Source organism: Centrocercus urophasianus, unplaced genomic scaffold (assembly GCF_019232065.1).
Source record: "Centrocercus urophasianus isolate 14NV4802_14NV808 unplaced genomic scaffold, USGS_Curo_1.0 seq_448, whole genome shotgun sequence".
Taxonomy (NCBI): Eukaryota; Metazoa; Chordata; class Aves; order Galliformes; family Phasianidae; genus Centrocercus; species Centrocercus urophasianus.
Window position 1 is genome coordinate 1 of NW_024885031.1, and position 25,209 is coordinate 25,209.

Sequence of the window (25,209 nt, forward strand, 5' to 3'; positions counted from 1 at the left end):
ACCGGGCAACCGGGACAACCGGGACCCAACGGGACAACCACCCCCCACCCGGGACAGCCAGAGCCCGATGGGACAACCGGGACCCAGTGGGACAACCATCCCCCACCCCAGGCAGCCAGGACAACTGGGACCCAACGGGACAACCAGGACCCAACAGAACAACCAGGGCGTCACTGGGCAATCTGGACAATCAACATTCATTGGGACAGCCGGTACCTAGTGGGACAACCAGGACTAAGTGGGACTGTGAACTAGCATCTACTGGGACAGCTGGGACTAAACAGGACAGCCAGCACCTACCAGGATAACCTGATACCAAACAAGGCAACCAGAACCTACTGGGACAAGTGTTAGTACCAGGACCCAATGGGACAACTGGGACTCAACAGAGCAACCAGCTTCCCTTCGGGGCTGTCAGAACAACCGGGACAACCAGTGCCCAATTGGGGCCTTTGGGATCACTGAGACCCCCAGGATCAGCATCGTGACTCCGTCACTCCTGGGATCACCAGGAACACCAGGATCACCACTGGGACACTTGAGATCAGTGGGAGCCCCGGGATCAGCTCTGAGACCCCAGGGATCAGTACCAGGATCCGTGGGATCAACGGGACCTCTGGGATCAGCACCTGGACACTGTCACCCCTGGGACAACCAGCAATCCTGTGATCACCCCCTGGGACAACCAAGACTTTTGGAATCATCAGAAATGCCAGGATCACCCCCTGACCCCAAAACAACTGTCAACCCCCTGGATTACCTCCTGGGATCAGCGCTGGGGTCACTCACACCCAAGGATACGAGACACAAGCATCCCTGGGACAACCAGCACCCCAGGATCACTGGGACCCCCAGAATCACTCTGCAGGATCTCCAGGGATCCATCACACCCGTGGACGTTGGCACCACAGGACACAGCACCCCAGCACACGAACACCCCAGGATGGCTAAAAGCTGCTCTTGCCCCTTTCGAAGATTATTTTCTCTCTCCCTGGGGGAGAGCTCATTTTCTTGGGAAATTCTGCATGGGCTGAACTTCCAGCTGCTTTATAAGCCTCTGGAAATTGATTATTACAAAGAAAAGGCTGGTGTACACACACTGTTATCACTAGCCCTTGGGCTGAGCAGGCGATATTACAGCAACAAAGTAAACTGCAAGGAATTAAAGCCAAGCAAAGAGCTTGGATTAATTAATTTTCCCAGTGTTTCAGGTGAAAACCCCCAGCTCAGGATGCTGTAACTCACAGTAGGTGCAGCAGCCCACAGAGCTTCAGCAAGGAGCAGGTGGAAGGAAGAAGAGCTACAGCAATGGGCTGTGCGTCGCACTGCAGTGGAGATGTCCCACATCCAGGTCATCCATGCAAACCAGAGCAGGCTGGGGAGGAGAGCTTGCCCTTCCCAGCCATGGTTCTGTGTGGGATGAGGTGGCAGCAGCCTGGCAAAGCAGCACAGTGCTCACCACAGCTTTGATCTCATCCTGTCCTGGGGTGGGGAGGCTGCTGTAACTCAACACTGCCGTATCTAACGCTCAGCAACTGGTGGAAATGCTTCTTTGTGTGCACCTATCTCCAGAGCAGGCCGCTGGAGCCATGGGGTTCAAGGGGTCTCATCAGCTCCTGCTTGTCAGGATCCACCCTGAGAGCATGGAGTCAGCACAAATGTGCCCTGATGCTCGCACAGGTGAGAATAAGGCTGGGAGGCTCTGTCCCCAGGATGAAGGAGGGCAGGAGCAGTGCAGGGTGCCCATGACACCCCTCTGCCACCATACTGCGTGGTGCAGGGACACCCACAAAAACAAGCACTGCTGTTTCAGCTCCCTGGCTTGCATCCTGGCCAAGCTCTGGGTCTGATTACCAGTAACTTGTTCTAGCTGCACGAAAGCAAGTTGTTTCTTTGCTATTTTTTTTTTCCCTTCTGTTTATTTTTGATAAACCAGTTGTGAAAATAAAGTGACATTGCTCATCCCCCTTGTGCTGAATGCCAGGCGAGCCCCAGTCTGCTATGTGACATGCAGAAACGGCAGGGCTCTGTCCTTCCCTGCAGCTGTGATGTGCCCAGGTTTCTTGTGCATTAGTTTGAGGGATGACATGGCTCTGTTGTATGTGTGCTGGCAACAGAAAACAAACAAAAAACCAGTTATTTTCAGAAGTCTCATCAGTTAAAAGCATTTTCCCTGCCAAAATAAACACCCTTTCCAACCTTCCCAAGTAGGGCTGCCCAAATAGGAACCATGAAGGGTGCAGCTCCGTCACAGCAGCGTTGCTATGCTGGTGGCAAATGCCATCAAGCTTGAATGAGGGCACAAGAAGCCCTTAGGACTCAGCCTGGGAGCTTCTCCTCACTGCCAGAACTGAGGCATTGGTTTTGTGATGTTCTCTTAAAAAACGCACGGTGATTTAACGGTGCAGCTCTAAAATCTTTCTGAAGTTCCACTAAGCTCTTGGCCTCTGGTAATTTATGGTGAGCCTTTGCCAGGAGGGAAGTAGTGGTGAAAAGTGCTGGGATTGCTTTTCAGCAATAGGATGGGGCCCGTACATCACCCAGTGGCAATGAACACCTCAAGGAGCTCCGCTGTGCTGGAGAACCCATCCAGTATGGTCCAAAGGGCTGTGGCCAAACTGCAGCAGGCCTAGAGGAGCCCTGCAGCGAAGCACAGAGCTGCTCGCTGCACACATTGGCAGTGTTACAGGGAACTGTGCCCAGCTGACATCACCTTTTGATCAGTTTTCATTTTTGCCTTGTAGAATGAGAAAGAATCCGGCCCAGAGGGCAGCATCTCCTCCTGCATCCGCTCGAACCTTTCCTGCTCATCTTCCTCCTGCCAGCAGAAAGACAGAGCCACGTGAAAATCGCACGTTGTGGCTAATGCCATTTGTTGCATTGTTCTCAGAAGCCTCAGGACACGGGCTGGGAGTGGTAGGTGCCCCCTTTCCCTTCCTTAGCTGAACAGATCTGGGCAGGAATTTATGCAAAGGCCATCTGCAAGCATAGAATCTTGGAGGGAGTTTCCTCAGCTGTCTTCTCCAGCTGTATCTACCCATGGGACTGTCTCCACTGCAGGGTGATCTCCCAGCAGAAAGAACTCTGAGCTGCACGTTCTGTCCCATGCCCACATCTCTCCAGGCAACGTTCTGAATGGCGTGAGAGCACCAAGGAAGGGCATGGGTGGAATGGAAGCACAATGTTTTAGAGTTAGAGAATCGTGGAATCAGGTATCAGCCAGTGCATAATGTGTCCATGTTTGAGGAGCACTCTGGCAGATTCTTTGGTCACCTCCTGATCACGAGCAGCTTGCAGAAGGTAACAGTGACTTTGTGGTGTGATAAAAGGTGAATGGCCACACTGACTCAAAGCACGAGGAAAAGGTGCAAACCCTGATGAGAGCAATGGAGAATCAGTCTGGAAAAGGAAAAAATGGTCAAAAGAAGGAAAGAAACCTTTGCAGGAATAGCAGCACTGCCAGTGGCACTAACTGGGAACCTCAGTGACCTGCTCTCAGGGAAAGCAGAAAGAGAAACCAGTGCTGAACAGCATTCCAAGGGACATTGCTTAACCTCTGTGTGAAGATTTCTGCCTGTGACATCATCAGCTTGACACAGCTGCAAAACATTGCTAAAAGGCACGTTTCATTCATCTTTTGGGTTTTAATTGAGGTGATGATAGCAAATCCAGGGCTGGAAAGCATTGAGGGAGTTTCTGTGAATACACTGAGTAACCCTGGTTGGTAAAAGTGACTGGTGATGGCTTTCCTCTTTTCCCCAAAGAGTGGAACCCTGGAGCAGTGCAGTCAGCCTCCCTGCTGACCATCATCCAAAGGGGTTTGGGTTGCTTTTTTCCTTTGGCTGGGGCTTTTTAGGCTCTTCTCTGCATAGAGTTTGCATCTGCAGTTTTCCAGGCTGATACATCACAGCATTCTGTTTAAAAGCAAACTTATACATCTTTTCCTTACATAATGTTTGTTATTCATAATCTCAAGGGAACAACTTCAGTAGGATAGGAGGAATCTGTCTATGATTAGCTTCAAAACTCTTTGCATGCCTTTCTAGGAGAGAATAAAGAAAATGCTTCACTGAGATTTTCAGTCAAAATAATCAGACATACGGAGACAAAAGAAGTCAATTTCAGTTTTCCTTCTTGGGAACTAAAGCCACCCTGCCCCCAGTGACAGGCAGGCTAGAAATAAGGCCGTGCACTTAGGGAGGGGGGTCACACAGTTATGCCCCATTTACAGTCCTTCCCAGCTGGCTCCTGCTCCTCCTGGGACAGATGGATCTACAACATGTCCACACAGCTGCCCAGAAGGGATCTGCAGCCAGGCAGTGGTCAGTCCCTGGCAGACGGGGACTAATTCAGGGTGGGATGGACCCGTTATTCCTGTCAGAGTGGAAGCCTTGCCACCACATTCCTATCAAACAGCATTAAGGTTTCAAGTGTGACATTTAACAGGGAAGGACTGGAATAACTTCAGTGGAGAATAACGCAAAGAAGAAGTCTGGTGATTAAAAGCTTAAGAGAAATGTCCATTGTCAGGAATGACAGAAGAGGATGGATGTCCCAAAGAGTTGGTTTCTAAGCAGAAGGCTAGCTAAGTGCCAGTTGCCACAACATGAAACACAATAGTTTAGCTGTAAACATTACAGATCATACAGTTTGGAAACGAGCCTCCCCGCTGCCCCTCGCACCTCTGGGCACTTTGCCTGATTGCTGATAGTCAGCAGATGACTGGGTGCTTCAATCACTCTGTCCTATTTTAGCCTCTTCGTGGCAAAGTTGATGGGAATGCAAGAAGCACCTCCAGATAGCTGCTCTCTGCATCATGTCAGCTAGCATTTCAGTGCCACGCTGCTTCGAGAAAGGGGCAGAGCTGCCATGCCCTCCTCCCACAGGCTCAGCTGAGCCCTCATTACCACACAACATAGGGGTAGCAAGAAGAAGCAAAGCTGCCAGGAAAAACTCACCAGGCACATAACTCTGTTTATGGGAATCATTCCAGGTCTGATGTTGCCACTGGGCTTCAGGGCATTCTGCACATACTTGGGGATGAGGAAAGACTCACTGTACCAGATCTCAAACTCTGCAAAGCAAAGTGGGTTGCGATAAACAGGGCTGTAGTGAGCAGAGACAAAGGTGAATTTCTTCCAGCTCCCTGCCCGTGGGCCAGGCAGGACCTCAGTGCTCCAATTTCCTAAGTTTCAACCTATTAGAACAACTCGTCAATAAAGACAGGGCACTGTCAGCTGGCAAAGGCTGCTGCTCGTGAGGACCTGATGGCCCTGGGGACAGTGTGAGAGAGGCAGGCCACCAGGTGGCACTGGTCCTGCACAAGCCGCTTGGGAGCAGGGAGCTGGCAATTTGGAGTGGTCAGGCCATTTGAGGGTCGGATTTCAAAAGCACATGCTGAGGAAGCACAGCCGAATTCCATCCCATAATAGCCAGTGATAACACACAACAGGTGCTGCCATGCAGTGGGCATGTTGTCTTTATAACACTGGGCATTTCCCAGCAAGCAGCTGCACTCTGCTCTGATCCCTTGGCACGTTTCCCCACTTCAGGAGCAGCTCCTCACAGGCAGCATCCCCCAGTACAACCCACTGCTCTGTGACACAGGAGTCAGGAGTAATTAGCAATATTAAACACAGACCCTGCAGTGCAGACACTGTGGACATGATGCAACACTGCTGACTTTTCACCCTGGTTTCAGCTCTGAGCTGACCTCTTCGATCTGGGATGACACAGATGTTTGTCTGAGTGGGTCTGTGCCTGAGCATTTAAACAGCAATCATCTGGAGCACCCCAAAAATACCAAACCCAGGTCCAACAGAAACCAGTGGCAAACTTACTGTGCAATCATTATTTGACCCTGTGTACCTGCCAGAACAAGCCACACAATTCTTTCAATGTGGGATTCCCTGATGGATACAAGCTGTGCTCTGGCAAGTTTGTAGGAGATGAAGTGTTGCTATGTCCACAGCATCCAAATGTTTGGGACGCTGGCATTTGTGCACCTACTGTTTTCCATCACAAGCACAAACCCAGGCACACAACAGGACCACCCTCTTGGTCCTGCAGACTTAAACTGAGCAGCCTGCAGTGGAGCACACCACGAATTCCCAGATCATGCAAAGCAGAGGTGTGACTCATCAGCACGAGGGCTGTGCTCGTGTGAAGAACAGGCTAAAAGGACTGAGCTCTGCTTCCTACTGCAGTGCTGAAATCTGAGTAATGCTCATCTCCCAGGGGTACAGAGGAGACAGCTGCAGCTCAGAGCCAAAGGCAGGTGTTGTTCCTTAGCCACCATCTATATTAAAAGAAATCAAAGGTGAGAACCAGGGCCATCAGTGAGAGCGTTACTACTGACTCTTACCCCACAGGAATGCATCTAGTGGCATGACCAGGGAGCAGTGTGTCATTATCTGTGAGAGAGAATCTACAGAAATCCAATGGTATGGCAGAAAATAATAATAATAATTAAAAAAAAAAAAGATAAAAAGATAACACATAATTATCATCAACAAAATACAAATCAGGAAGGCAATGAGAAAAACCACAACAGAGAATGACAGGGGCTTGTTGTATATGCAACAAGTCATCATCGTCGTCGTCATAGAATGGCCTGGGTTGAAAAGGACCACAATGATCATCTAGTTTCAACCCTCTGCTATGTGCAAGGTGAAGTGCTGAGATGCTTTTGAGCACTCCAACTCTGCTGAATACTGCTCAGAAGCTGCCCTGGTGTGCCAGTACCTGAGATGAGTTTGTTCCTGCACCGGTCCACCAGGTGCTGGCAGTACTGGATTTCTGCCTTCAGGTCCTGCAGTTCAGCATAGCTACATCTGTACTCTTCCTTCAGGTCCTTTAACTTCATGATGAGTAAAAACTCCTTCTCATCAATGATGAGGCGTCCTTTCTCATCAACATACTCTCCTGGAGGGTGAGAAAAGGAAATTAAGGTTTCTTGTGAGGGTGGAGAGGGACGAAGCACAGTCATGATGCTTCGAACCACACGGTAGTTACCCGGTTATACTGAGGTTAACCACACAACTGATGTTTCCTTAGACATGCTTTCTACAAAGACAACGCTGCAGTGGTGTGGGGCAGAAATCATACCTGAACTCCTGAACCCACTCAGCCATCAATCCATGTGAGAAGCAGGTGAGGAGCACGGAGTGGACCTGGCAGCCTGCTGGGAGCTCTCACATAAGGCTGTGGGGGCTCTTACAACAAAGACTGTCCCCAAAAACCCTCAAACCCCTCCCCATGGCTCCTGCGGTGTCCCCTTTGGGGACAAAGGGCTGATCAGCTCTTTGGACACCATTAAGCCAAAGCTGCTTCCCTCGAACATCTTTAGTTCTTGGTTTCCCTCAGATGGGTTTATTCTTGCAGTTTCCAGACCCCACGAGTTGGTGGATGTCCTCATAAAGAGCAAAGGCTCCAAAAAAGCAATGAGTCTGTGAAAAGAGAAACGCTCACTCTGATATAGCTTCAAGCTGACACTGCTCATCATTTAGCCAAAAGGGCTCTGTGTTGTGCAGTGTCAGACCCTATGGGAAGAGACCTCTCACAAAGCACAGACAGAAGAGCTGTTTTGCAGGAAGGGAAATGGAAGCCAGCTGTGCATTAGGAAGTCTAATGCAGGGGCCATGGCTCACTGTTCAGGGCCTTCTTGCTACTGACCATTCCCTTTCTCTTTCATTCCCTCCCTGCTGCAGGTAGCACAAAATCTGACAAGCTTTCTAGGCATATTCTACCTAACAAACATCTCAACGCAGCAAAGTATCAAGGTACCTACCCCCATTTTTTCCTCTAGCACTTTGCAATCTGGGATTTTGACTTCCATAAGCCAGACACTAATCAAGATGAACTCAGACTGTAGGGCACTGGCACTGCTGCTCAGATAAGCTGTGGATGTCCCATCCCTGGAGGTGCTCACGGCCACATTGGCTGGGGCCCTGGGCAGCCTAAGCTGGTAGAGGCAACCAGCCCATGGCAACGAGGTGGAACTAGATGAGCTTTAAGGTCTCTTCCAACCCAATTGTTTTATGATTATATGAGATGCAATAAATCTCCACCACGGTAAGGCCTCCCCATGACTCAGGGAGGGAAGATTTAGGTTGGATGTCAGGGGAAAGTTCTTTACAAAGTGAGTGGTGAGGTGCTGGGACAGCTGCCCAAAGTGGTTGTGGATGCCCCGTCCCTTGAGTTGTTAAAGCCAGGCTGGATGGGGCCCTGGGCAGCCTGGTATGGTATTAAATGAGGAGGTTGTTGGCCCTGCATGCAGCAGGGAGGTACGAGATTCATGATCCTTGAGGTCCCTTCCAACCCTGGCCATTCTGTGTCATGTTTCTGTGACTTCTGCACTGTACTGACCTGCATTTGTCAGCATCAAAGCACAGAGTGAGAAGTGCTGAGGACTCCAATGCAGGAGGAATCAGGTGGCAAGCCACAAGGCCAGCTGCACAGCTAAAGGCATAAAGGATGGCGAGCAGCAGCAGGGTGTAGTGGTCCCACCACTGAAACTGCTCTGAAACCAGCAGCTCCCTCTCCTGCCAGGTTCTTACTGGCCATTCTGCATGCAGTGACTTACCCTGCTGCGACCGCTCCTGCCTCTGAGCCTCCAGAGCCTTTTTGATGTCCTCCATTTCCTGTTTGATGATGTTGATCCTCCGGGCAACCGTACTGCTTCTCTTCCTCCTGGCGAGGAGGATGCTTTTGTTCTCTTTAAAGATCCTGTTGATCTCACTTCCACACTCCTCCTTAAATTGCTCAAATGCCACTGCCCTCAATGGAGGGGAGCTGCAACAGAATTCAAAGAAGACACATGGAGCTGTGGGGAGCTCAGTGTGTTCTGCCCTGCAGTTAGACCATGGGAGTGGCCATCACTGAGGTTTGTGGATGGTATTTCAATGGGACCTTTGAGGATCCCACTGTACCAGCTGCATATGGTACCATCCTGTGCCATTCCTGTCCCCCCTACATAACTCCCTCAAGAGTTATTTCCATGGAAATCACATTCCTTAGATGTCTCAGAATTGATTCTTTCCTGGAAAGAGGATTTCTAACGGTTTGAATTTTCAGAAAAACAACTAATCCCGTTCCTCCCTATTGTTGAACAGAAATGCTTTTGTTCTTTTCTTGCTGGATTCACAGCACAGCCTGGCAACGTCTGCCAAGCAAAGCCCTGAGCTGCATACAGTTGGCTGCTCTACACCGCCGCTGCCTCCCATGGCCTTTAAGCTCAGCCTGTTTTGAAAGACTGAATTCAAAGTGGCATTTGTCAGTCCTGGCTTCTCTCTGAAATAGCTTTGAGGCAGATGTGCCCCCACAAAGAGCACCTTTTACTTCAACACAAAGCACACACAGCAAAAGGAGAGCATCTCACGAGACCCTTGGCACCGCAGGAGGAACACCATGCTCCAACATGCTGCTGCTCTGTGCTGCTGGTTGTTCCTGGTCAGTGGCGTGGGTCTGGTAGCAGAAAGGAACTTAAAGTCTTCATGTCCCTCAGTCCAGCCTGGTCAAAACAAAACCATCCGCTGCTTTTCACGGGTTGATCTCCTAAGGGCATTTTCAGGCATTTCAAAGGCTGCATGAGACTGCTTTCCTGCCAAACTGCTGGCAGAGCACTGCACAATGGCCACTGGGCAGACTATACAGCTTTGGCAGCTCAGCTCCAGAGCTGAGCCATTCAACTTGGGGTTGTGCCATATGCAGCTGGAGCAGCAGCCTTCCCTGTCAGCCACGGTTTTCAGAAGAATACTAAAATACATGCAGAGGGCATGGAAGAACACAATAGAATCACAGAATATCCTGGGTTGAAAAGGAGCACAATGCTCATCCAGTTCCAACCCCCTGCTGTGTGCAGGTCACCAACCAGCAGCCCAGGCTGCCCAGAGTCACATCCAGCCTGGCCTTGAATGCCTGCAGGGATGGGGCATCCACAGCCTCCTTAGGCAACCTGTGCCAATAACAAATTAAGGTTCTTCAGGAGCAAACTCTCCTGGGACAGCTTCACCCTGAGATGCTCTCCCCAGCTGCAGGAACAAGAAAAAAGCAGTCATCTTCCACAAGGGCAATGGAGATACTCCTAATAATTCAAAGCTGCACTGCTTGCTGGGAGCTCTTGGCAACAGCAGATGGAGATGGGAAAAGTAGTGTGCAGGCTGGGTTGTGTGGGGTCCTGGCTGAGCTCCTGGGAGCTGAACAGCTGCATGCACATCCTCACAGAAAGCATCTTTGGTCTCTGTACCCTGTGCATATTTTACCCCGTCAACACCATCAAGAAAGAAATGCAAATCAGTGCTGTATTTCTGTTGTTGTGCAAGCAGATGATGAGCACACTGTTGTGTTTCTGGCAGTTCTCCACAATTCCGCCCTGATACGGAACTTCCTGCCATGACCTCATGCAGATATTGCCCTCTTTTCATGAGTGTCTGGAGTTTGGTGGCTGGTCATGAGGTCTCTCTGCACTCTGACCAAGGGGTGACAAGTACTGTGATTTTACATGGGACCAACTGGAAATGTAATGAAATGGCAGAAGGTTAAAGCTGCAGGCGTGTTCCAGAATACCCAGAAAAAGGGGAAAAAAAAACATGCCAGCATTTAAGTCAGGAACTGACTCTTGGTCAGTAAAGACCTCACACTCAACACTCAACACACTCAACTGTGCAGCACAGAGCTCAAAGCAGATGGAGAAGATGACAGGCACCAGCATACTTTGGTACACTGCTACGTGACTGTGTACTTCTGCATCCAAGCAGTGAAGATCTCTGATTCTCCCATTTACTTTGAAGCAGGTAGCTGTACTAGGGAGACACAGTGCCACCACTCTGGTGTAAACCATCCTCTGGCAGATAGGCTAAGCACCCTTTAAGGAGAGGCTTACCTGGGCCGCTGGGAAATCTCCTCAGAGACTGGCTTTGAGGGCTGTGCATCTTTTTTTGCTGTATCCTCATTCCTTGCTTTCTCTTTCACATTCAAATTCTTGGTGGGAATGATTACCTGGCTTTTTGATGGTAAGTGAGCAGCCAGGTCTCTCCCAGAAAAGAAGCTTTTAGTTCCTTCCTTCCTGATAGAGGGGAAAAAGATGAACCAGATTAATTTCTTTGTAAGAGGGCACTGGAACCAAAGCATGCTGTAGGTGTTAGGTTTGCCAGTTCAAAAGCTATCCTCTCTCAGCTCTCCTACATAAACACCAGCCTGGTCTGCTTGGGATAGTCGGTGTGACTTCAGAGAGACCAAGGAAGGTGTTCACCAGACCTCTCTCCATCTTCCTAGAGAAGAACTGCACAGAGAGGTCGCCCATTTCATGCAGCTACTGAAGCCTTGGTGGTTTATCTCTGTGTTTCCTCAAGGATTTAAAGGAAATGTCAGGGAGGAGCCAAGCCACAGAAGCAGTTGCAGAAATTGCCCTCTCAGGGACACCACTCCTACAAATTCTAATATCTTTCTTTCTGCTGTTCCCTCTTCCCCTTCACAACCTCTTTTCAGTTTCACTCCATACCTGCTCCTCAGTCCGTTGCCCCCTTCTCTTTCCACTTGGCAGATCTCATTCTACCCAACACTTTAAAGATAACCTTCATGTTTAACGAGTCTCCTGATGTCATCACCAGCCTGTTCCCTTCCTTGCTCCCTCTCTGCCTCCATCCACGTGTGACAACATGTTGTCCAAGAGAAAAATAAAAATAAGGAGAGTAGTTTGGCTGCTGAACTCACTTGAACTGCTCACTGCTTGTCCTGAATTTCTTCTTCTTCTCATCAGGTTTGGGTGAAACTGGGGTAGGTCTGGTCTCCACATCTCGTCTCTTCAACAAATGGTGATCCACATCAACTATACCCAACTGAACATGGGAAGAAATAAAATATGGACCAGGAGGAATAGCTCTGCAGCTGTCTAGGCCATGATATCCGGCCCATACCCAACAGTGACTTCATATTGCTATAGAACCTAATCTGGAAATCTTTGTTCACTATGTGAACATTTATAAAGTACAAATTAAAAGCCAAAATTATCTACAGATTCATATGCTGAATTTTTTATATTCCTTGGGTCTCATGTCATGGAAATAAGTTCAAGCTTTTACTACAAATCTCCCCCAAAACTTTAGACAGTTGTAGATACTGAACGATTCAGAGAGCATTCATAGTGTTTTACTGATGATACAACACAAACAGCATTAGTAACAGTGCAATTAGTAACAGTGCAATGGAAAAGCAGCCTCAGAAGTCTTCATTTAGTGTAAGAGAATCACAGTTTTTATGCTTTCTCTCATACTGCCCCACTCATAAAACAGGAAGAGATGTTAAAATCTACTTCTCTCAAGGTTTGGCTTTGTTTGTCAGTTCTAAATAGAGACTTGAATAGGCCCATCGTGTGTTTTTTTGTTAGGCAAATATTTAACATTTTCCCTTGGGCTTTTTCTCCCAAATATTCAGAGCATCTACAGTTAAACCACAGAACAAGGAGATGCCCTGCAGAGCAGATAATGATTGTTTTATCCCCATTACTGGGTGAAAGAAAGGCAAGGAAATAACCACTTCAGAGAGAAAGAATTTTGTGATGAAAACTATAGGTCAGAGTCGACAGCTGCATTTATGGTTTCCATAGCATATGCTTGTATTGCTCCTGAATTTATAAGGGTTAAAAGGGGCCTCATCAGATGCAGGTGATCTGGGCCTGGCTGACAGGCAGGTCGCCTTCTTAGATCAGCTTAGACTTTCTCCACTCCTACCTGGTAAATGATTCTCTTCAAATTATGGGCCAAATGCTCAGCTGACAGGAATGCTACTTGGTTAGCAGTGCCTGCTGAGAGCACTCACCCATCACACCAGTAGTTCTGAGTTCAGATTTCAATGGGAAGTTCTCAGCTTGAGGCAATTCAAGGTTCAGAAGCAAAGAAGAGAATTCCACATTGGGTTTGGGGCAGGAGCTAAGCACCAGCCATTACCTTCTGAGCAGCAGCAATAGCAGCAAAGTCGTTTTTGTCTATCAGAACATACTTGCTTCGTAATCTGGTTTCCACTTCACCTTCCTGTTGTCTTTGGGGAAAAAAAAACCAACACAACAGCAGCCCCTTACCGTTGTGTTGAAGGACTGTTTCATATGCCAAAAGCTGGAATACCTCCTGACATCACGTTTCCAAATAAAGTATATTTTACCTGTGATCTCATACCCAAGCACCCTGTCTCGATCCTTCTGCTCTTCCTCTGAGTGTTGTAACCTGTTCCCATTCTCCTTGTCCTTTCTTTTTTTAGACTGGATAGCCTATGGAAGCTTTTCATGGATACTTAAATACTTAGCAGAGCCTTTTAATAGTCTAAATTAAATGATATCACATCTCTTCAGGCATGTCACTCAAATATCAAATCTTACTCTAGCATGGAGGTTTGCAAACAGTGATTTTTTTTGTTCACTGAAAGGATCAGGTGAAGCACTGTCCATGGGATTAATTATTATTACTGTTCAACTAATCAATTCAAATCTGCAAGTTAAAAAGAAAACAAAACCCCAAACCTGCTGCTTCAGCACAATAAAAGGAGTCTGAAGTTCAAAAAACCCACAACGATGGGTGGAAATGTTACCACTTTGGTCTTTGGTCCCTGAAAAACCAGACTGCCTGGTCTGATGACATTACAGACAGCTGAATTAAGACAAGTTTCTCAAGAGCAGGCAGATTTTCTACAGCAGCATCCTGCTGTCGCTCTTACAGCAGAAAAATCTAATTAGGAGTTGGACTGGATGATCCTTACGGGTCCTTTCCAAGTTGGAATAACGACTCTGTGATCTGCTGCCTCGCCAGACCATGGTTGGTTATGGAATGGTTGGTTAGCTGCCCTAACAGCCTCATCCCTCTTTGTTCTCTGCTGTTTCATGACATGGAAACTGCTTGCCCATTTTTCCCAGCCTGCCATTTACATTCCCTCATTCGGCCCAAAAGAACATCTCTCCTTACTCACCAGTAAGACTTGCAAACACTTTCACCCTTTCTCACCTCCACACCACTTGGACAGAGAACACTTCCTTGGAAACAGCCACACCATTCTTATCATGCTCCTCAATATTTGCTGTACTTCATAATACGTCATAATTAATTTCCACCCATTAAGTAAGTGTGATATCCCAGTTGATATGGTTCCTAAACCTTACTGTGAAATACATCAATCCTGAACATCTTACCTTACAATCAGCTTGAACTGCCTAAATGCCTCCTGGACTTGCCTGAAGTTCATTATCTGAGGAAAAGATGCATACAGTGAAAACACAAGTAAGCATTTCCATGCTGTGATCAGCTGCACCAATTCAAATATCTCAGCTTGTGAGGGCTCTGCTTTCCCATATGTGGGTATGAGCACTGAAGGAGAGACACCTTTATAGTGTACTTGGCTGGAGGTGGATAAGTTGCTTGCTCTGAGAGAGGAATCTGATAGATTGTGATCAATTCCATGGGGTGCACAGTCAGCAAGGTAACAAATTATCAACAGCAGTTTTACAAATGGCACAAAGGGCACCTGCTGACCCACCTGCAAATTATGCAGTCACTTCTCACTGCTGTCCAGGACTGTGTTAGAACTAGCATCTAACCCACGATATCAAAGAAGTGTCATTGAGCCACACTGTCTTTGTTTCAGAGGAACATAGGCAAGTAATGGGGAGTGCAGCTGAGCAGGAATCTGCACTCAGGTCTGCCACGGTCTAAGATTCTAGACTTCAATGTGAAATGCTCTTTAGTCTCACTCTAAAAGATTCTTCAGTCCCATTAAAGACATTACTCCCTGTGTGAAACTCCTTTGTCCTCTGCCTTTCCTGCTCCATGCCCACCCGCATCACATGTTGCAGCCCAGGTAAAACACACCTTCACATGAACCTTTATTCTGCTCCATTCCTGCCTGCTGGAGGGAGAACACAGAGATGTGGAGAGAAGACAGTGCTCACATGAGATGAGAGGGAGTATCTCAAGCTGTTTCATTTACAATCATAGAATAATAGAATCGTTCAGAAAAAGGAAAAGACCTTCAAGATCAGCAAGTCCAACCATCAGCCTGACCTACCAAGTTGAGCAGCACCCCCAGGTTCTTCTCTGTCAGGCCATTTTCCTGCCACATTCCCCCCAGCCTATGACTCTGCTAGGGGTTATTATTAAGTTTCCAAAAAAGCAAGAATTCTATGAAAACAAAGAGACAGACCCTAACAAGACAAATATATACACACACGATTTTGTAGCATTTCTCAAGTTAATGACAACCTCTTCAGAGGTTTTCTTTGCTCCTGCCTTGGAATAAAATGGGAAGGAAGCAGCATATAAGTCCTTTTCTACTTAAAAAGCTACTTACATCAATTTCATCAATGGTTCCCTGTAGATATTTATGGATTTGAGATTTAATCTCTGCTACCTGGACATCAGTCAGAGGGCCATAAGTCACCAAAGAACGATTTACCTAAGACAAAAGGCAAACAACTGAGTGTCAGTGGATTACAGAGACCTCAGCAAGTGCCAGGCTGACATCGGTCTCCTCGTGTTTAATTTCTGATTGTGACTTCTTTTCAGATCATGGGGCATGGAAGCATGCTGAAAGCAATGCATTCCCTTTCACACTTTAACCAAACAAGAAGGTGGCTTCACAAGTCTTAAACAAAAATCTGCACTGCATAACAAATGAAGCTACAGCACAGTCTCAGCACAGAGCTTTGACTAAACCCCATCAGATTATGCTGAAGGCAGAAAGAAGAATACAGTCACGTTGGGTACTGAATGACTGATTCCACAGCAAAACAATGATCACGACAACCCTAATTAGGACCACTGATGGTGGTGCAGCCTGTTCCTCACCAAGCTGTCATGCATGGCCAGCTCCTGCTTCAGAAGACTGATTTCCTTCTCCAAAGTCTTCACTGTTCCCTAGAAGGAAAACAGAAGGGTAAGTGAATGACCAAATGCCATTAGGGAAAAAAAAAAAACCCAACCTGCTGAAAAGCAGCATATCCTGAACTGCTGTGTAACATCACAGCTGTGTGCCAGCTCCCCCAGAGTTGGCTGTCAGGTTTGCATCAGTGAAATAGTGAGTCTGAAAAACACTTTGCCTTTGATTGGCTTCCAACAGGACAGCTTCTGTTGTGTCCTGGGTGGACTGCCTGCAGAGCCAGCCCAAGCCATCTAGAAAAAGGCTACCTGCTTATTAACTTGCTGCTTTCCTGCTCTGGTGCTGTAGGGGTTCTCAGGTTCAGGACACAGAAATACTGTCTTGAAAGCAAAGAAATAAGCAGTGCTCCACTCTGACCATTACTGAACTCTGTAGGAGTTCCAACATTAACTTTAATAGAGGCAGGAGTTTAAAATAATCTATTTGTTTTCTGATATACCTGAATGTAGTCAGTCTCAGGCTGGCTGATGAGTGGAATTTCATTAAACTACCAAATCTCTCTCAGGTTCTTAAGGTAATTATCCTAAATATTAATGAAATGAGAAAATATAACTCCTTTCATTGCCTTTCTCTACGTACCTCTGAGTCATATGTCACATTAACGACTGGCTCTGTTGTGATCCATTTCATTCTGGTAGCAAAACGAAGAGAAGACAACTGAAAAACACGTTTTTTAAGTAACTGAAAGATATATTGGTGAGGACACGATGTTCATAATCTGTTATTATTCAATTGTATCAGATCCCAGTCCATAGCAAAGTAAAATGTATCTAACTCCATCCAGCATCACAGAGTTTGGGATTCCAGGAACGTATCTTCCAGTGCTCATTGGCTGCTGTGTGATGAGCCAGCTTCAGCTGATGTTTTGTCTCTTCTGTTTTGTGTGTGGACAGTTCTTTGTGTAACAGACTTATCCCCCATCTCACTTCTCATTCAAATAGCACATCCTAATATCCCTGAGACATACATCAGAGCCTTTCAGGCTTAATTCCTGCAATTGTTGTATCTTGCAAGCTGCAGCCAGAAAGTCTTCCCATTTCCTGGGTAATTCTCCTTGTTTCTAGATGCTACCACAGCACAAATAGAAGATGAACAGCACTCTGCCTTGATCACAGCCCCACAGCAGGTGACTGTGTTTCCTCTTTTTGCTCTTTAAAAGGCTCTTGGCAAACAGAAAGATGATTCCCTTCTCTGTGTCACAGATGTGGTTAGGATGATCCATTTCACACAGTGAGGCTTCTGCCAATTTTATTCTCTCACAGCCTTACTGCTAGGATGCTACTCCTGGTTCCAGTATCCCAAGAACCAACTGAAAGCCAGCTCAGTTCTGACATGAACTGGTGCCATTCCACTGACTCTGTGTCGTTACGTACCTTTCAAAACACATTTGCAGAGCTGAACCAACAACAATAATTAATACCATCCAGAGTGCTTGGATTTTTGCTGTTTGGACCTGCCATCATTCAGGCTGGTTTGCACAGTTTGCATCACGAAGCAGATTGACAAGAGCAATCTGTTCTCTGAGCCATTGAGATAAGAGGAGCTATCCAAGTTTTCTGATGGATGAGACAGGATGTTTCCCTGGGACTCCTGCCACAGCCCTCCAGAAGATACTCCTTAACTTATGGCCAACACAATTGCAACAGCAGTGTGAAAAAGACTTCAATTCTGCAGAAATAAACTCAACTTACAGTCTCCTCTACATGCAGAGCTTCCCCACAGATATTGGCCACTAGGACAGTATTGCATTTTCCCCCTGAAACAATAGATTAAAAAAAAAAAAAAGACAGTAAAGAATTTAATTTTGTTGTTGTTTCCTTTTGTACAGAAAATAATACATCATGTGCTGATAGAGAATAGAAAATAAAAGAAGCAACAAGGACCACAGCTGGTTTGTAAGTGCCCTTCTAAAGTCCCAGATACAGAATGACTTAGAAATGAAGGTGAAATGTGTTTTTTACCTCTTGATTGTGCAGTAAGGAAATGAGAATACAAATTGTAAAGGCTTGAAACTGGATAAATCAGAGCAGAGGATTTTAAAAACCCTTGGCTAGTACAGGATAATCTGACAGGACATTGCCACTGCCTCCTGTAAGAGCAGGGCAAGACTTCCCAGAATCATGGAATCACTTCTGCTTGGAATACCTCACACATCCCTCTGAGTTTATGTGTTTATGTGTAAGAGTCTTCAGCGCTGACAGGCTCACCGAAACACTATTTTCTATGCATTCTACACGGGGCTGGTGCAAGCCACAGCTCTTACCTAAGGCGTCCTTGAGAACGTGGGTAAGCTTGCTCTGCCGGAAGGGGATGTGCTCCCTCTTCGGGTCAGCCAGGGCAATGATGATTTGCTCAAGGAATGACAGAGACTTGTTGATGTACGCGGCTTCCTTCAGCACCCGCCCTTCAGACTGCAAGGGAAAGCAAAAAGCAAAGCTTCCACGATAGATGTTTCTGTTTGAACTGCAGAACAGGATGGCGATCTCATTCAGACCAACCCAGTTTGTGATGTAGAACTCCTTTCAGTTTGAAAACGTGAGTTTGCAGAGACTTCATTACAAGTCTACCAGATCTGCTAGCTTCCTTCACGGTGGGGAAAGGCTGTATTTGTAACACGGGATTTCTCCTGTGAACAGAACGTCACATGGGACCTGCAGAGGTCAGTGCTGAGCTCTAAGAAACTTTCTGCTCTAAGAGTTTGCCTGCTGTGACCCAAGGCTGCAGATTTGCACTGCGGCTCATGGAACAAAGAGGAAAATCATGAGCTCCTTATCAGGGCTGATGGCTGTGGCCCTTCCCTGTGTGGAGAAATGATAAAAAGCAGGTAAACTAACAGAGCCTGGGTTACAGGCTGAGCCCTGTTGTGGAAAGCCCTGCAATTTCACCTCCAACTTGTTGATGACTGGCCTGCCCACCCCTGGACTGAAACATTTCTTCCACTACTTACTCCGGTCTTGCTCAGTTTCTCGGAGCCTGCCAAGTCTATCAAGTTGATCTTAGAATGAATGCATCTGATATCTGAGAGAACTCTGACACGAGACTGAAGGGGAAAAGAAAATAAAGTGCACTTAATAGCAGGCAAAACTGACACACAGCAAAAGCCAGACGTGTAAAGATCCTCAACCATTAGAGTCCCTAGAAAAAGCTGCTGGAGCTCTTACCTCAATATAGATAGTAAAGATGCAATGAGATCTGGAGGAATTTTTATTCAGCGAGTGTTCTGCTATCACTCTGTTGGTCTCACCCTGCAAATGAAGGCAGAATTGAAGATGGTGTTTTTAAGCTTCCGCACCAGTGGAATAAAGGGAAATTAGAAATAGGAATTTGAAATAAGAATAGTGATGCTTCAGCCTTTGTTCTGCAGACTGAGATTCAGTTGGTTAGAGCAGCACGTGGTATTTGCTTCACTTTCTTATTCAAAGGCTCCTGAAAGCATTTCTGCAACACTGCTAAGGGTCAGTTCACTGTAACTGTGCCTTTTACCAGAAACCACGTTGTCTGTATTTCCACTTTTATGGCTTAGCTCACAGCTGTGGCTTTGTAAAGAACAGTCGGTAAGCCTCGTGGAGACTCAACACCTCCCTAGCTGTTTCAGTTTCTTGATGAGAACCAAAGAGCTCCCCAGGCTTTAAATGTCACAGAAAACCACATCTATGCTAGCCACAGGTTTGTATAATGCTTACAGAAATAAAAAACAAAACAACACTGCAAATTATGTTGCAACTGCTTGATAGGACTGCTAGTCTACCTGGTGAGGGCCAGAAGTGACTGGCACTGCACTAGAGCCTAGATTCAGGAGCAAGAACTAATGTGAAAACCTCTACACAAATGCATGAAGGTTAAGCTGTGTTACCATCTTCCCTCTTCTCTTTAGAAGGAAAACAGAAGCTGTTGTGAATCACAGGGCCTAGCTTAGGGCACTGTGCTTCCTTTAATGAAAAGGCAAGCCAAAGATTTTAAGGACACCAGATGGCTCCTGGTAAGAACACAATTCCTGCAAACAGAACTAATGATTTACTCATGTTTTCCTTAGGAAATAAAGCGCTCCCATGGAAAGAAGGATGCAGCCACGAGTTAAGCAGACCTCCTTCACAAATATAACCCACGGTGTGAACATCCCTGCTGTAAAATCTTATGGGTGGACCTGTGCTGTGAGCAATCCCAAAGTGGCTCTGGAAAGGCTCTTTTCTTGAAGCACTGTCCTAGCACATAGCTAGGCCAGACAGGTGTGTTGTTTTTCAGGAAGAAATTCCAGTGCAGGTCAGCTGGTGGATCTGAAGGGATCCCAAATATTCCTTCATGTTGAGGCACTCACTGACATCTTTGTTGATGATCAGGGAAGTTTCAGTTTGCTGCTATGTCAGACAAGTCTGATGACATGAAGGCAGTCTCTGGCTACTTGAACCATTTTGGTGCGACCTGAAATCTCCAAAGCTACTTTTCATGGCCTCACCTCTAACATATTTCCTCCAGCACTCAACTTACCCTGGAATACACTAAAACCAGGGTTTCTCTATGGAGATCTTTCAGAATCTCTGCACAAGGGACATTTTCCTTGCAAGAACGTGGACTACAAAGCATTACCAGTTCTTCTACCCCTTGTAAGAGAACAGAAAGGGCTCAACCTTTGCCCTGTCCCTGGAGGTGTACAAGGCCAGGTTGGATGGGGCCCTGGGCAGCCTGGTCTGGTATTAAATGGGGAGGTTGGTGGCCTTACCTGTGACAGGAGGGTTGGAGCTTCATGATCCTTGAGGTCCCTTCCAACCCTGGCCATTCTGTGATTCTGTGTGATTCTGTGAACCTCCCTCCAGCAGTCCTGACCACCCACCCCCTGCATCACTGACTTCCCTCAGCTAAGCCAAGCAACATAACCAACAGATGAGGCGTAATACTGGTCGCTCCTTGCCTCAAAAAGGAGATTGAGAGCATCCTCCTCGTCGCTAACAGGATGTATAGATAAGCCTTTCACATAAACACCCTGTGGGCAATCCACTACAGCCATCTGCACGTCACTGGCCCCACTGCTTGTCGTGGTGGACAGAAGGTCACACAGTGTCTCGTTGTAGATTTCCAAGTAGGATATCCTGACAGTGATGAATGAATCAACAGAACACGCGATTGCTTTGAAGACCTGTACAAGGATGAAGAAGTAGTCAGTGGCAGGGCTAGCTCACAAACAGAGCTACCAGCTATTTCTGGCTTTACAGAGAAGCTATTTATGGCTTTATGAACAGCTGGAAGTTCATCTTTGTGTGCAGAGCTAATTCAGAACTGTGGTTGCCTGAGGGCTGACAGGGTAAGGCAACATTTTTGGTTGACTTTAGTTTAGTTTCTCAGAACAATGATCTTGAAAACAACTCTTCTGAAGACCTTCTCACATTTGGGAAGCAACCCATTGTGTGAACTAGAAGAATCAAACAGGAACAACCTCTGTGAATGACAATACAGCATAACTGCTTGATTCCTCCCATTTTTGTTTCAGGCTGTATCCATAACACCCCCACACTGGTTTATCACTCCATCCTGCTCTGCAATATCACTGTTATCAGTGCATAAGGTCACAGCACAGTAAAATGAAGGTACAACATATTTTACAGGATCCTTTCTCTCCTTAATGATCATCGTTGAGATAAAACAAAGCAAAAAGGAGTTGGTGGAGATCAGGTGAAACGTTTTCACCGTGTTAAAGCACTTTTAAGAGTATCAGCAATAACTGATACGAGTGAGTTGCTATCATTTCTTTCAGTCTCTTTCCCCATGCAGATACTCTGTACCTGCTGCACAGCTCGGGGTATGATGCCTCGATGCTTGTACTCTGCAGTTGCTCCAGTCATTGTGTAAGTTTTACCAGCCCCTGTTTGCCCATAGCACATTATTGTACCTAGAAAAGATTCAAACCAAAAAAATAAACTCAGGAGGGAATCTCTGCATTTCTCAACCACCACACCAAATAACAAAAAGAGCTGCAGATTACCATTATAGCCAGTTAAAGCTTCAGACACCAATTTCTTAGCTACAGTCTCATACGTCAGTTCCTGGGAGGTATTGTGAAGGACACCATCCAGTCTGAAGGACCAGTCGGTCTGTTTGTTATTCACAATTCCCTTCTTGGCATCTTTTTTGATGTATATATCTATGCTCTGAAACCCAAAAAAGGAATTAAAGGTGACTTCAATAGCCAGGAAAAGATTCAGGAGATAGCGTCCAAAAAATATCCACTCACTGAAGAGCTGAAAGTGAGCAGAAAATGGAGCACAAGTGATGTGTTTTTACTGACCCTTGTGGCCATACTCTAGTCATAGATGTTCTGAAAAAAAAGGAAACGTGGCTAGGCTCATCTCTCAGTGATGTGTCTGGATTGGGGTGCCAGGGAAATGATTAGTTGAGCGAACAGAGGTCTGTATTGACAAGGAAGGTCAAGTCAGGAACTTGCATTTGGGGACCAGAAACAGACTGCACCATAGGGAAACCTCTTAGGATGAAATGGTGGTTACCACAGGGCACTCCTCAAGGATCAGTCACAGCCCTCTGCAGGATTTCCATTAGGGACTGCATCACAGGAGGCACGTGAACCACTGCCACGTTTGCAGATCCAAACTCAGGAGGTCATCAGCCAAAAAAATTCTGTATGACTTCATGGAACGGAAGAATTTCTTTGAGAAACATTGGAATCAAATTTCAAGCAGTTTGCACTTGCAATCCATTTCTATCTACCTTGTTGTCTGGCCCAAACTTGATCACATCTTGAGCAAAATGAGCTGTTGGCTTGACTCGCACAAAGGCACGGACTTTCTTTTCAGCTGCATGCATTCTGAACAGAGGAGAAGAAAAAAGAATAATCAAAAGTGTTGCTTTCCCTAAAATGTATTATTGGTTACCAAAAGAGGAGTGATAGAGTAGTAGAGCTCTAGAATAGAGTCTTGATGAATGTTCAGCTGCAGTTTCTATCCTTCATGAGGAGCAACTGTGGGCAAACGATTGCAGGAAATTACTTCCAGCATTGTTCTGCTCGGAGAACTGGGCACAAATTCCTCTTGTGCATCAGTCCTGTTAACATCCAGCAACTCAAGCTTGTCCTCCCCTTAGCCCTGCAGAGCAAAATCACTGCAGGAACACAAGATGGAATTTCTTAGTTCCTAGCAAGCACCTGGTCTTCAGGTTTCCAGAAGAGAAGCACACGTCTGACAACTCATGGCAAAAATCCTGTGTATAGAATCATGAAGGTTGGAAAAGACCACTAAGATCACCAAGTCCAAGTCCAGCCCATCACCAATAATGCCCTCAGTGCCACATCTCCAAGGTTGAACACCTCCAGGGATGGTGACCCCACCACCTCCCTGGGCAGCTGTGCCACTGCCTGACCAACAGCTGTAGCATTGCATGGGGTTGATGCGACCAACACGAACCAGAGAGAGAGAAAACAGATTCAGAACGAGGGGAATTTTCCTCACTGCAACAATGCAGTGCCCATTGTTCAGTGTTTGGAGAAAGCCATTACTCCTGGAAATATTTGCTTCCATTGGAAGATGGGAAGGAAACAGCCCCACGCCTCTCTGGCATACTTTTAGCCAACAGAGTAGAAACACAATATCCTGCAGCTCATCAGGAATAACCAGTCTGATTTTTAATTGGCTTTTGCCTGCAGAGGAACTTTTATTGAAGCACTGTAAAGCAAACTACATATTTGTTGGTCAGCTAGCTGTGTCTATGGCTGCTTCACCACTCTAAACTCCCTCCCTCTTTGAACAATAAATACTCAAAGGAGAAGGGCAGCCAGAAGGTCAACAGCTCTGTTTCACAGGTGGTGTCCCCAGGGGTTTGTCTTGGGATTGGTCATCTTCAGCATCCTTATCAATGACATAGATGATGGGATCGAGTGCACCCTCAGCAAGTTTGCAGGCAATACCAAGCTGAGTGGTGCAGTTGAGGCAATAAGAAGGGATGGCATCAGAGGGACCTGCACAGCCTTGAGAAGTGGATGCACATCAACTTCACGAGGTTCAACAAGTGCAAGGTGTTGGGTCAGAGCAATCCCAGCTGTGAGTACAGACTGGGAGAAGAACTTCCTGAGAGCAGCCCTGTGGAGAAGGACTTGGGGTCCTCATGGACAAAAAGCTGCACATGAGCAGCAGTGTGAGTCCCTGCAGCCCGGGAGGCCGACAGCAACCTGGGCTGCATCAGCAGAGGGGTGGCAGCGGGGACAGGGAGGGGACTGTATAAATATTCTGTTCTGTGATTCTGTGACTGCCTCGTGGGGCCCCGCATGGAGCGATGCTGGGGGAGGGATTGGAGCTGTGGGAGCGCGTCCAAGGGAGGGCACGGGGATGCTCACCTCTCCTATGGGGACAGGATGAGAGCTGGGGGTGTGCAACCTGGAGGAGAGAAGGCTCTCGGAATCACAGAATCACAGAATGGCCAGGGTTGGAAGGGACCTCAAGGATCATGAAGCTCCAACCCCCTGCCACATGCAGGGCCACCAACCTCCCCATTTAATACCAGACCAGGCTGCCCAGGGCCCCATCCAACCTGGCCCTGAACACCTCCAGGGACGGGGCATCCACAGCCTCCCTGGGCAGCTGTTCCAGCACCTCACCACTCTCTCTGTGAAGAACTTCCCCCTGACATCCAACCAAAATCTCCCCTCTCTCAACTTCAAACCATTTCCCCTTGTCCTGCTGTTATCTACCCTTTCAAACAGTTGATTCCCCTCCTGTTTGTAGGCTCCTTGAAGAGAAAGGAAGACTTCACTGTTGCCTTTTAGTACTTAAAGAGGGTTTATAAGCAGGAAGGAAACTGAGTTTTTATATGAATAGGTAGTGATAGGACACAGGAAAGGCTTTAAACTAAAAGAGGAGAGATTACATTAGATATTAGGAGGAAATTTTTAACTCAGGGGGTGATGGGACACTGACAGGGCGATATGGCCCTGAGGAAGTGGACGAGGCCCTGAGGAGGGGGTGGCGCGGCCCTTAAGGTGGCCGGGGCAAGGAGACGATGCGGAAGTCACAGGACCTCGAGGATGAGACGGGACCCTGAGGAGGGGGCGACAGAGCTGTGAGCAGGACACGGCCTTGAGGAGCAGGGCAAGGCCCAGAGGACGAGGTGACACGGCACCTACCTGCACCCCCTCAACAAGGCCAAACCGCAGCGACCCCGCTAAGGCGGCGCGGAGCTGCGTGCAGCGTTCCCATAGCAACACACACTTCCGGCCGCCGCACCGGAAGTGGCTGAGCGAGGCGGAAGCGGGAGGCGGAGCGTTTCCTCCCGCGGGGCCGAGGCCGCGCTACGGCGGCC

At 47.2% G+C, this 25,209-nt stretch overlaps 1 protein-coding gene across 6 annotated transcripts; it reads right to left on the minus strand.

The window, feature by feature from the left end:
- Positions 1 to 1,899: 1,899 nt before the first annotated feature.
- On the minus strand, positions 1,900 to 25,119 carry KIF9 (kinesin family member 9). Of its 6 annotated transcripts, XM_042834287.1 has the most exons (22): positions 25,034 to 25,119; positions 22,630 to 22,726; positions 21,890 to 22,055; positions 21,690 to 21,796; positions 20,822 to 21,046; positions 19,077 to 19,160; positions 18,863 to 18,955; positions 18,179 to 18,326; positions 17,607 to 17,671; positions 16,495 to 16,572; positions 15,825 to 15,893; positions 15,328 to 15,432; positions 14,850 to 14,954; positions 14,174 to 14,229; positions 12,945 to 13,035; positions 11,713 to 11,837; positions 10,883 to 11,065; positions 8,585 to 8,793; positions 6,745 to 6,924; positions 4,959 to 5,074; positions 2,714 to 2,818; positions 1,900 to 2,107 (listed from the first exon to the last, which is right to left on the minus strand). In XM_042834287.1, the coding sequence occupies exons 2-22, from the start codon at positions 22,723 to 22,725 to the stop codon at positions 2,000 to 2,002; spliced, it is 2,514 nt and encodes an 837-aa protein (XP_042690221.1). In that variant the 5' UTR covers position 22,726; positions 25,034 to 25,119; the 3' UTR covers positions 1,900 to 1,999. The 6 variants fall into 6 exon arrangements, with proteins under 6 accessions (XP_042690221.1, XP_042690223.1, XP_042690222.1 ...); XM_042834289.1 differs by lacking the exon at positions 14,850 to 14,954; XM_042834288.1 differs by lacking the exon at positions 1,900 to 2,107 and having other exon boundaries at positions 2,730 to 3,399.
- Between the last annotated feature and the right edge of the window lie 90 nt (positions 25,120 to 25,209).